Here is a 12,913-nt window from a genome sequence, read left to right as displayed (position 1 = left end):
GAGTTCATATGGTATTGACCCTTCTGATTCTAGTCCCAAACCATAGGGTATATTCTTGTCTTTTCTCTATTTAAAACTAACTCCTCCAACAGTGAGAAACCTGACTCCCATTATACTTCAATGTATTTATTCATTTACTCAAGCCTAGAACACACAGAGAGTAGTTTCACAGTTGCTAATCCATAGCACTGTAAAAAGCAAATACGCAAACCTGGAATTCACTATTGTTTACCGCTCTTTAAGGAAGCATTTACATGAAGTGAAATTTACACATCTTAAGTGTGCAAATTGATGAGTTTTTTTTTTTAAAGATTTTATTTTTTTCCTTTTTCTCCTCAAAGCCCCCCTGGTACATAGTTGTATATTCTTAGTTGTGGGTCCTTGTAGTTGTGGCATGTGGGACGCCGCCTCAGCGTGATGAGCAGTGCCATGTCCGTGCCCAGGATTCGAAGTGACAAAACACTGGGCCGCCTGCAGCGGAGCACGTGAACTTAACCACTTAGCCACGGGGCTGGCCTCCAAATTGATGAGTTTTTTAAATGTGCACACTTATGTAATCTGTACTCTTTACAAGATAGAAAATATTTCCATCACCACAGAAAGTTTCTTAGAGTTGTTATATGCTGTCAAGTTGGCTCTGATTCCTGGTGATTATGAATGAGTGACGTCCACAATGTCCTGTCCTCGACAGCCATACTCTGCTTTTGTAGACTCATACCCATGATTACCTTTATCTTCCTCTTTTCCTGCTGCCTTCTACTTTTCCCAGCATTATTGTCTTTTCCAAAGAATCCCACCTTCTCATGATGTGCCCAAAGCGGGACAGCCTCAGTTTTAACCATTTTTGCCTGTAGCGATAGTTCAGGCTTAATTTGCTCTAGGATCCACTTGTGCATCTCTCTGGCGGTCCAGGGCATCTGTAGAGCTCTCCTCCAACACGGTATTTCAAATGAATCATTTTTTTCCTGTCAGCCTTCTTCACTGTCCAGCTTTCACACGTATCCATGGTAATTGGGAATCTGAAGGTGTGGATAATCTTGGCCTTGGTCTCTAATGTCACTTCCTTATACTTGATGACCTTTCCTAATTCTTTCATTGCTGCCCTTCTGAGTCTCAGTCTTCTCTGGGTTTCTTGGCTGCAGTCTCCCTTTATTTATTTATTTTTCCTTAAAGATTGGCACCTGAGCTAACAACTGTTCCCAATCTTTTTTTCTTTCTGTTCTTCTCCCCAAAGCCCCCCAGTACATAGTTGTATATTCTAGTTGTGAGTGCCTCTGATTGTGCTTGCAATCTCCCTTTAAATTGACTGAACCAAGGTAAACAAATCTTTAACAATTTCAGTGTCTTCATTGTCCATGTTAAAGTTGTGTAGTTCTTCTGTAGTCACGATTTTTGTCTTGATGTTCATATGCAGTCCTGCTTTGGCACTTTCTTCTCTCACTTTTGTCAGAAGTTGTTTCAAGTCATTGCTGCTTTCTGCACACAAATCATTGCTGCTTTCATGCACCCTTGTCTGATACCTCTGCATGGGAAACCATTCTCTCTCTCCATATTCTGCCCTGACAGTGGCTTCTTGTCCACAATACAGGTTACGCATCAGGACAATCAAGTGCTGAGGCATGCCCGTTTCTTTCAGAGCAGCCCAGAACTTTTCTGATCCACACAGTCAAAGGCTTTACTGTAGTCTATAAAACATAGACTAACCTTCTGAAATTCTTTGGAGCACTCCAGTAGCCAACAGATAATTGCAATTAGATCTTGTTTGCCTCTCCCTTTTCAAAATCCAGCTTGGACAGCAGGCATTTCTTGCTCTATATACGGTAAAAGCCTTTGCTGCAGCACCTTCAGCATCACTACTTGCATGGGAAATTAGAGCAATGGTCCTATAGTTACTACACTCCTTGGAATCTCCTTTCTTGGGGATTGGGATATATATTGAGCATTTCCAGTCTGTAGGCCATTGCTTTGTTTTCCATATTTATTGGCATATTTTTGTTAGGATTTTACAGATTCCATCTCTGTGGCTTGAAATAATTCTGTTGTTATACCATCTACCCCTGGTGACTTATTTCATCCCAATACTTTCAGAGCAGCTTTCACTTCACTTGCTAAAATTACAGGCCCTTCCTCAGAGGAATCTGTCATCCTTTTGTCTCTTTTGTGTAGATCTTCAGTATCCTGTTGCCAGCTTCCCTTTATTTTCTCCTATCAGATAGTGTGCTTCCCTGTTGGTTATTCAGCTTTCCTATTCTAGTTTTAAATTTCCCTTTGAATCCTTAAATCTTCTGGAAGAGACCTTTTGTTCCTTTCTATCTCTTTCCTGGAGTACCTTCCCAATAAATGCCTCCCCCCAATTCAGGCAACCACTGAACACTCTTCTGATTTTTTCATCATGGATTAGTCTTACGTTTGTAGTAGAACATCAGGTAAATGATGACTGTAGTTAAATAATAGGCCTTAAATGCAGGAACTCTTAAGTCTTTCAATTTTTTCTTTATAAAAATTGTTTTGGTTGTTCTAGATGCTTTGCATGTCTATAAAAATTTGAAATTAGTTTGTTGGTTTCTCCAAAAGTTTGCAGGTATTGAAATTTTACTGATGCTGTAGACTAATTTGTTGAGAATTGACATCTTAACAAAATTGAGTCTTCCAACACATTATCATGGTATATTCCTCCATTTTTTAGATCTGTATAATTTTTTTAGCAATGTTTTGTTCTTTTCAGTGTTCTGGTCTTTTTCCTCTTTTCTTGGATTTATTCCTAAACATTTTATGTTTTTGATGCTATTGTAAATCACACTGGTTTTGAAGTATTTTCCAAATATTTGTTGCTAGTATACAGGTATTCAAGTGATTTTTCTTTGTTGACATTGATCCTATGATCTTGCTAAACTTGCTTATTAGTTTTAGCAGTTGTTTTGTATATTGTGTATGATTTTGCAGGAAACAAACATGTTTTCTGTGAATAGGGCCCGTTTTACTTTTTCCTTTCCAAATTGCCTGCTGCCTTTCTTCCTTCTTCTCCATCCCCCCAACCCCATCATTGCACCGACTGGAACCTCCAGTACAACGTGGAATAGGAGTGAGAGCAGATGTCAGTGCCTTTTCCTTTTCTCAGAGAGAAGACAGTCTGTGTTTCACCATTAAGTACAATGTTAGCTGTGTTTTTTTATAGATGCCGTTTATCTCACTGAAGTTTCATTCTGTTCTTTGTTGAGAGGTTTTTTATCGTGAATGGGTTTTGAATTTTGTAAAATGGTTTATCTGCTTCTATTGATGTGGTCGTGGTTTTTCTCTTTATTCTTTTAATGTGATAAATTACACTGGTTTTTCTCTTTATTCTTTTAATGTGATAAATTACACTGATTTTCCAATATTGAACCAACTTGGATTCCTCACGTAAACTTCAGTGGATCACCTTTTTTTCGCTCTTTTTATATATTGCTGGATTCCTTTTGCCTATATTTTGCTAAGGAGTTTGGAGTCTCAGTTAATGAGTGATAATTTTTCTGTAAATTTAAAAAAAATACTTGACTGGTATTGATATGAAGGTAATTCTGGGTTCATAAAGTGAATTGGGAACAATTTCCTCCTCTGTTTTCTGAAAGGGTATGTATAAATTTGGCATTATTTCTTTCTTTTATGTTTGGTAGAAGTTACTATTAACGCCATGTGAGCTAGGAGTTTTCTTTGGGAGAAAGTTTTTATTTGTGAAGTCAATTTCTTCAAAAATATTTATCCTTTTCCAATTTCCATTCCAATTTTCTATGCCATTTTATGTCACTTCTGAAAGTTGTGTTTCAGAGGGATTTGATTTGTTGAATTCATTAGCACAAAGTTATTCATTATTATCCTTTTAATATTCATTCTGTAGTTGATATCCCCTTTTTTATTCCTATTTATAATTTGTGTCTTTCTATATTTCTTAATCTGTTTTTTTCTAAATGTTTAACAATATTATTAATCTTTCAGGTGAAAAGCAACTTCTCGCTTTGTTAATTTCTCTATCATTTCTCTGTTCTATTTCATTGATTTCTTACCTTTGTTATTTCTTTCCTTCTACTTACTCTGTATTTAATTTGCTTAACTTTTCCTAGCTTCTTAAGGTGAACCTTAGATTGATTTGAGGAAACTCTTCTTTTCTAGTGTAAGCAATTGAAGGTATAAGTTTCTCACTATCCTCTGCTTTAGGTGCCTTTAAATACTCTTCTTTCACTGCATCCCACAAATTTTTGTATGTTGTGTTTTTATTGTCATTCGGCCCAAAATATATTCTAATTTCCTTCGTGATTTCATCTTAAGCTTTTGTACTATTTAGAAATATCTTGTTTTACTTTTGAATTTTGGGGTGTTCTTAATATCTTATTGTGATTCTTTATAATTTAATTCTGCTGTGGTTAGAGAACATATTCTGTAAGATGTTAGTCGTTTTGGTTTTTCATAGCTCAGTAGGTGCATCTGAAAAGACTGTCTCTTCTATAATCTTGAGGTATTCATTTCTAATGTCATTTAGGCCAGGTGGTTTTTATAGTGTTATTCAGATCTATATTTTGCTGATTTTTTTAATCTAGAGTTTTTTGAGAGAAGATTGTTATTATTATAGACTTGTCTATTTCTCCCCTTATTTCTTTCAGTTTTTCCTTCATATATTTTAGAGATGGGCCCAATTTCTGAGTACATTTCTCTTAACAGGAGATCACTTTTTAAAAAAATAACTTTGTATATCTTGTAATCTTTTATTGTATACTAGACATTATGGATGATATGGTGCAGGGACTCTGGATTCTGTTATCTTCTGAATAATGTATTTTGCTCTAGTAAGCAGTTAACCTGGTTAGAGTCATACTCCAAACTCCACCTCCTTGCAGTTGGCAATAGCTGAAATATGTACTCAGTTCTGTCAGCCATTCAGCAGCCACCTCTCTCATTCGGTGTGGAGTCTCCCCTATGAAGGTGTAATTGAAGAGTCAACCCAGGATACTGGTGGGGTTTGCTGAGACAGTTCCATCCTCTGACTCCTCAAGCGAGTGTAAGAGGTGCTCTGTGCTTGAGTTCCTGCTGCCAGTGCTGTCAGGAGGCAGCATGGCCCTCACTTGAAAAGCTATCCAAGGGCAAATCTCATCCAGTGCTGTTGGCTCCTTTCTGGTGAGAGGGTGTACTCCTCTTTTATTTCTGCCACTTATATTGCTCTCCACAGCCTTCAAATAGTTAGATGTTATATTTTTTCAAGGATTTATAATTATTATCTACAGGAGAGAGAGTGTAATAAAAGTTATTTCACCATTACTCGTAGTGGAGCTTTCTCTGCTGTACTTTGTAATTGTTGAATTATAATTATCTAACTTATAAAAACATCCATCTATATATTTAATATGATCAGTTCTCTAGATCCTTGTTTGCCTGTAAATGTGTTTTTGGAGAAAACATGTTATGCCAAAGTGACACATTTTTCAATAGCACAGCAAGTTATTATATTATGAATTGAAACCACTTTTTAATGCCAGGCACAATGGTGTGTGCTTTACATGTGTTGCTTCATTTAATCCCATGAAGTAGTCACTATTGCTGCCCTATTGTGAAGAAAGAGGACCAAGCAGAACTGATCTTTGGAGACAGAACTTACCAAGGTCATACAGCTAATAAGTTTTGGATCAGAACTTAGTGCTATATCATTTACTCTTTTAAGCACAGAAACTTTGTCTCTGGGCCAGAATGGTCAAGGAATTTTTTTTAATATAAAAAATTATTTTTTAATTTTGGGAGTATGTTTATATATGGATTGGAAGGAGCCAATAGAGAGGAGAATGTTTAATCTTTCTAAAGAGCAGTGTGATAACTGATGGAGGAAGTCTCAGAGGTGAGAGGAGAGAATGAAGTCAATTGCTGAAGAAAGTCTGACCTTCAACAGATGGAAGCCTTTCTCCCTGAGAGTGAAGGGAAGGGCATAGGGATTGGTGGGGCTATAACAAAGCTTAAGGGAGGAGACAGGATGTAGAGGGAGTGAGTTTGTCTTAATTTTCTTGATAAAAGAGTCTGTCAGGGTAGACTGAGAGTCAGTTGAGTGGTCATTGGGTGTAGTTTCGGGGAGAGCGACAGAGGTTTAAATATCCCTGAAGCAAATGGCAGAGGAAGCTAAACAAAGTTAGGTAGAGTGATTGATGATTAGGGCTCAGAGCTCAATTGAGGTTGGAGCCATGAGATTTATAGGTGCATCAATTATGTGGTTTCCTCTCTGCTGTGCTATCTATGGTGAGATTAAAAAAGACTCGCGTTAGCCTGAGATAGGATTTATAAGGTTCACATGATGGACTGACAAAGATACAAAAGAATTACGGGTGCTTTTATAGTACTCTAGTTTTCTGTATAAATATCTGAGATTAAGTTGATCTCCTGTTGGGAGACTTTCTTTACTTTGATTCTGAAATATGAGATGAAAGTTATCATTTCAAGAATAAAGTGTGATGACCCATAATGAATAAATACTTGGGCAAGATGTGTGATGTGGTGAGGAAATCTTGAGACAAGTGGAACCCTGAGTGTGTGCCATGATACTGACACTGATTAACTGGATAACAACAGAGAAATCACTAACTTGGCCTCTAGTTAGTTTTGTAAAATGAAGGTAGCCCTTAAAGTTCTATAAGACATCTTTTTGTCCACCTTCAGAGGCAAATTATGAACTCATATCTTAAAAATAAGCTGAAAATTGACCTAGTTTGTGCTTTACCCTATATTGCTATAAGAATTGGGGGTGGGGAGGGCTAATATAAAATATATTTAAAATTTTCTTAATAGTCGTAACTTTGTGTATGCCAAGAGCAACCTATTATTTGATACGTTTAGTAGAGTCGGGTGTGCTTTAATAATTAATTAGTCAAAATAAATAAGTCAAATTTTCTATGAGGCACCCAGATGAATAAAATATATGTATAAATATAGTATATGACAGCACTATTATTCACCAAATCTTACCTAATCTACTTATAAAGTCAGCCCCCAAATTTCATATAGTAAAATAGAGTGTGTATAAACAGTTGTCTCTAATTATTCTTGGGGAATTATCCATTTTTCTGATCACCTATTTATAGGACCAACTGCATTGCTATTTAACATCTTCTTCAAAGCAGGAAGCATCCCAAAGTAAATAATATCTCTGACTCCTGATTGGGCAGTGAGCCATTCTCTCCTTTTGGTCCCATGACTCACTGTGAGGGGAATGGAGTAATGGACTTTCTCAGCAGGGTGAGGAGCAGGAGCACATCCTCACAACTGATGGATCGTGCGAGGATCTTTCCTCTATTATTGTTGACTAAAAACTGACTTAAATAACTACCGGCTCTTTTGAGAGTATTATTTGTGTTTAACATCTAATGGAAGAAAAAGTCCTTTCCATATCTTTAATCAGGTAGATCTTCTTGAACCTTTATGAATCGTAGGCCTTTTATGGACCACCAATGGAATGTTTCTCTAGTTGGGAAGGTGAGGCATGTGGACCAGCCTGACCACTGTAGCCCAGCTTGGGGATATGTCCTTCCTGAGCACCTCATGGCAGACGTTCCCCTGGAGAAAAGTGAGAAGCCTGCACAAACATGTTAGAATCATGCAACTGTAGAACCTGTGTACCCAGAAAGGCTATCAGTGTTCAGAAGTTTGTTGTTTCTGGGAACTATGTTAATTTCATTCATTCAATCAACAATTTATTAAGCGTCAGTGTGCCAGACACTGCTCTAGGTCTTGGGGACACAGCAGCAAAGAAAACACAGTCCCTGCCCTCCTGGAGTCACGTGCTAGTGGGGACAGGTGGGTGCTAAACAGGGAGTGATAAATACGTGGTGGGGGAGCTGTTGTTTTCAGCAGGCGGTGAGGGAGGCCTCACTGTAAAGGTGGTAGTTGAGCAGGGGGCTGAAGGAAATAAGAGAGGCTCCTTCTGGTGCTGTTGGGTGCTTTTGAGCATATTAGAGAACCCCATCTGGAGATAGAAAGGTTTTTAAAAGCTCCTTCTCTACATTGATCAATTAGAAACATGTTTCTTAGGAAAGCATAAATCCTAGGGGTCTGTGGCTTGGTGAGCAGAGAGAGCCTTTTTGTGAAGGAAAAGGTGCCCTCTTCCCAGGCAGATGCAGCCCCATGCAGTGGGCAAACAGCACTGAGTGGGCAGGGCTGGATTTTAGTCCCGCTTGCCCCTCCAACTGGTCACCCTTGTGTAGGGCACAAACTGCTTAGTGCAGGAGCCCTGTGTGAAGGGGGGTGGTGGAATTCAAGGCAGAGAGGACAGCATGGTTGAAGACCCTGAGTCAGGAAACGTTCAAGAAACACCAGGGAGGCCCGTGTAGTGGGAGCGAAGTGAGCAAGTGGGATTGAGGTAGGAGCTGAGGTCAGCCTGGGGTTCACTGATGTTGATTATAGTTCTAATAAGATGTTTCTTTAGCTCCTTACAGTTTTCAGAGAACTTTCACATATGATTTTATATGATTTCTACAGCAACCCATCATAAGAAGTTCGAAGAAGTTAAAAAAAAAAGTGAAGTAATACAATTACCAAATATGAGAGCTTAGAATTTAACTGAAGTCCTCTGTTTTCGGCACTTTTCATTATACTATACCTCAAAGATTAGTTAGTAATTTTAAGGCACTAAACCTTTTTTAAAAAAAAAAACAAAAACACCAGTTCCCTCAGACTTGTATTTTTTACAAAAACAGACCTTTCTGAACTCTGTGTTGTGATTTGAAGCATCAGATTACTGTTCTTTTCTATAGTTAACTTTAATAGATTTTTAAAATTCTACGTTGCTATAACTTAGGTGTTTTTCATAAAACCATTTACATTTTACTGAGTCTCTAAAATATTATCTTTCATATCACAACATATTATGGAACTGTAGCATTTAGCTAACCCAAACCATGTAATTGTTACAAAATTAATAATCTCACAAGAAGCACTTCTTTGGCTAAAAGCATTGTCTGCATGTTAATCAGGGCTGTCCTGTGGATTTCTTTCAGCTGGAGATGGAAAAGCTTCAGCTCCAAGCCCTTGAGCAAGAGCATAAGAAGCTGGCCTCCCGCCTGGAGGAGGAGCGCGGCAAGAACAAGCACGTGGTCCTGATGCTCGTCAAGGAGTGCAAACAGCTCTCGAGCAAAGTCATAGAGGAGGCCCAGAAGCTAGAAGAAGTAATGGCCAAACTGGAAGAGGAAAAGAAAAAGACGAGTGCATTAGAAGAGGAACTTTCTGCTGAGAAACGAAGAAGCACGGAAATGGAGGCTCAGATGGAAAAACAACTCTCTGAGTTTGACACTGAACGGGAACAGCTTCGTGCCAAGCTGCACCGAGAAGAAGCGCACACCACTGACCTCAAAGAGGAGATAGACAAGATGAAGAAAATGATTGAGCAACTGAAAAGGGGAAATGACAACAAACCAAGCCTCTCTCTCCCCCGGAAGACAAAAGATAGGCGTTTGGTCTCCATATCTGTGGGAACAGAAGGACCTATGACAAGGTCTGTTGCATGTCAGACAGACCCAGTGATAGAAAGCAGTGACCACGTGAAGAAGTTGCCTTTGACCATGCCTGTAAAGCCTTCCACAGGGAGCCCCCTAGTTTCTGCAAATGCAAAAGGGAATGTGTGCACCAATGCCGCGTTGGTCAGACCAGGTATTGACAGGCAGGCTTCTCATGGTGACTTGATTGGCTCCTCTCTGCCTACTGTCCCACCTCCAAGTGCAAACAGAATTGAGGAAAATGGACCGAGCACTGGCTCAACCGCAGATTTAACAAGTAGCACACCCCCACTTCCCAATAACGCTGCCCCTCCCACCGTGCAAACGCCAGGCGTAGCTCCCCAGAGCTACTCACAAGCTTCACCTATGCACAGTTTACATTCACCATGTGCCAATGCGTCTTTGCATCCAGGTCTAAACCCGCGAATCCAAGCAGCTAGATTTAGATTTCAGGGCAATGCTAATGACCCAGACCAAAATGGAAATACTACCCAAAGTCCTCCATCAAGAGATGTCTCTCCTACAAGTCGTGAAAATCTAGTGGCCAAACAACTAGCTCGGAATACTGTGACCCAGGCACTGTCAAGATTTACAAGCCCTCAAGCGGGAGCACCCCCAAGGCCTGGAGTGTCCCCCACAGGGGACGTTGGCACCTACCCTCCAGTTGGTCGGACCAGTCTAAAGACTCCCGGTGTAGCGCGAGTTGACAGAGGAAACCCTCCTCCCATCCCTCCAAAAAAGCCAGGGCTCTCCCAAACTCCTTCTCCACCACACCCCCAGCTCAAGGTTATTATGGATAGCAGCAGGGCCTCCAACGCAGGGGCCAAAGTTGATAACAAAACTGTGGCTTCGCCTCCTTCCAGTTTGCCACAAGGGAACAGGGTAATAAATGAGGAGAATCTCCCTAAGTCATCCTCCCCTCAGCTGCCACCAAAACCATCCATAGATTTAACTGTGGCACCGGCAGGCTGTGCCGTTTCAGCCCTGGCCACGTCTCAGGTGGGTGCCTGGCCTGCTGAAACCCCTGGACTGAACCAACCTGCATGTTCAGAAAGCTCCCTTGTCATTCCCACCACCATTGCCTTTAGCTCTTCCATAAACCCTGTTAGTGCCTCATCCTGTAGAGCAGGTGCCTCAGACAGCCTCCTGGTAACAGCATCAGGTAAAGGGATTGGAATATTATACCCTTTTTTAAGAATGTGGCCTGTCCTCTCACTTGCTTTAATTTCCTTCACGTTGCCTTGAAACTTGTTTTTTTTTTTCCTTTGATGCATTTTTTTTTCTTATTTCTTTCCTCTCTTTTTTTTTTGTATTTTTCTTTAAAGGCTCCGGGGTATGGTGATTCATCTTGCTATATGAATTGTAGTTTCGTTATGCTAAAGAGCTTTCTTCTTTTAAAATAATCTGAACATAGCGGTTTGGAGCACATGGAGACCATTAATTTAGAGACTAAAGCGTTTCCATGGGAGGAAAGACTATTCCTTATTAAATATTTATCTCACAAACTTCAGTATTAGGGGGTCTTCACCAGACAGTATGTGTTCAGTTCCATCCCTTCTGAGATAAGATTTAAAAAAATGCTTTCAAGTAGTTATTAACACTACAGTCTACCTTGGATTATCAGATTGACTTCAGTTCCCTAATTGGCATGTTCTACATTTTAATATCAGTTTCAAGGTTTTTTTAACCTCAAAAACAGAGAGTGTATATTTATAAATCTCTGTTTTGAGTTTAGTTTATTGCAAAGGCTCTTTACTCTATTTAGAGCTGTTGTCTTTCAGCACTTGAGCACAGATGGGTAACATAGCATGTGGGCTGTGTAAGGGAAGGTTTCCATTGCAGATGTGGTTTATGAAGTCACTGAATCTGGGATTCTTGAACAAAGAAGTCAATAAAGGTCTGGATTTTTCCCTTTTGCTATATGGTGCTAGAGGAAGCATTGCTTTTAATTGACGTGACTGGATCAGTTCTTCACTGAGTAAATGTGGCTCTAAAATAATGCAGTGGTGTCAAGGTCCTGTTGAAAGTTTGGGGAAGTCTCTCCTACCGTGGGATCATGGTGGTTAGCAGAGACTATTGGTTCTAATGAGAGGGGACCTAAAGAATTCAAGGAAGGTTTGAGTAGTGTTTCATTTAAAATTTAAGAGGAAGAATGGGAATGAGAAAAACAGCACTTTACTTGCTAATTATCAGATAACGAGAGCAGTATGCCAGGACTTTTTATAAGTCCAATTTTCCACTTATAAGCTGTCTCCTTGAAATTAAGCTCCTTGAGAGGCTGTGTTCCTACTTTAAGGGGTAAAATTGGGAATTGAAAACAGCATGGACTCTGATGTCGGTCAGATCTGCCTTGCAGTCTAGGCTCTGCCATTTACAGCTGTGTGTTTTGGGTGATTTTTCTTGAACTGAGCAAGTTTTCTCATCCTTAATCCAGAGCTTATGCTACTCATTTGAGGGAGGGTGGCTATTAGGAGTATTTAATATCATAACGTGCAAAGAGCATGGTCTTGCGCTTAGAGCAGCATGAGTGATGAATAAGTAGAGGCGATATTACTGCTTCAATGATACTGTTGCTTAAAGCATTTTTGAAAATTTGCTTTAGAATTGACCTGTTACTTTGTAATGTCTTTACAGGCGTTCAGCTTTCCATATTTTTTATCCAAAATGGTATTACTGAGCTAGACAGCCCTTCTCATGGCCTAAAATGATGTTGGCTGTTTCCCACAAATTAAATCCACCCTCAAAGGGGGAATTTTTGCTCTCATTCAGGAGAATCAGAGAATGTGCTGTAAGATCGTAAGGCAGTCACAGAACACAAGTTCCAAAAATGTTTGGAGCAGTGGCAGTGCTGTTGACGTAAATGCACAGACTCTGAAGCAGAAAACACTTCCAAGGATATATAAATTTTGTCAGTTTTTAAAAAATTCAAAGCCGTCTTTGGTTTGATACCTTGATGCTCTGCCATTTGTTGCCTTGACCATTACGGTGGTCCAGGGGTCCAGCTGCAAATGCCCTTTGGCTTCAGTGGAGAAACTTTAAAACCAGGATCCTTGACTGAGGAACATTTTGTCAGCAGGATTTTAAGTTAACCTTTAAAAGACAGACAATTGCTGGTCCGTTATATATTCACCAGAATGGCCTGCCTAGAATACAGTGGAATTTTGGATAAAGGAGCCACAACCCCTGTGAAAAATGCCCTGTGCTGGTGTCCAGAGAGCAAAAGGGTATAAATAGCAGGGCCAAAGAAATAGCAGCCACTGAAGATATGTGAAACTGGTTCCTCTGATTGTGTAATTTGGCCACAATATCTCAGAACTTCAGGATTACCTTTGGTGGGATAACAGGTTTCTATCATTTGATTATAAGATGTGGCTTATTAGGGGAAAACAGAGGCAGCAGAGGTTGTTGGTCATTCAGCA

General features: G+C 39.7%; 1 protein-coding gene across 8 annotated transcripts in view; it reads left to right on the top strand.

Annotated features, from left to right (window-relative positions):
• CTTNBP2 (cortactin binding protein 2) overlaps positions 1-12,913 on the top strand; it is a 152,986-nt gene that overhangs the window by 71,778 nt on the left and 68,295 nt on the right. For 4 of the 8 annotated variants that reach the window (XM_070264279.1, XM_070264280.1, XM_070264281.1 and 1 more), the window contains 1 exon segment: positions 9,000-10,656. In XM_070264279.1, coding sequence (XP_070120380.1) covers positions 9,000-10,656 — 1,657 coding nt within the window. 8 annotated transcript variants of the gene reach the window in all.

This window comes from Equus caballus, chromosome 4 (genome assembly GCF_041296265.1).
Source record: "Equus caballus isolate H_3958 breed thoroughbred chromosome 4, TB-T2T, whole genome shotgun sequence".
NCBI lineage: Eukaryota > Metazoa > Chordata > Mammalia > Perissodactyla > Equidae > Equus > Equus caballus.
The sequence above is the reverse complement of the archived record's forward strand: the minus strand, read 5'-3'. Positions and strand labels throughout refer to the sequence as shown.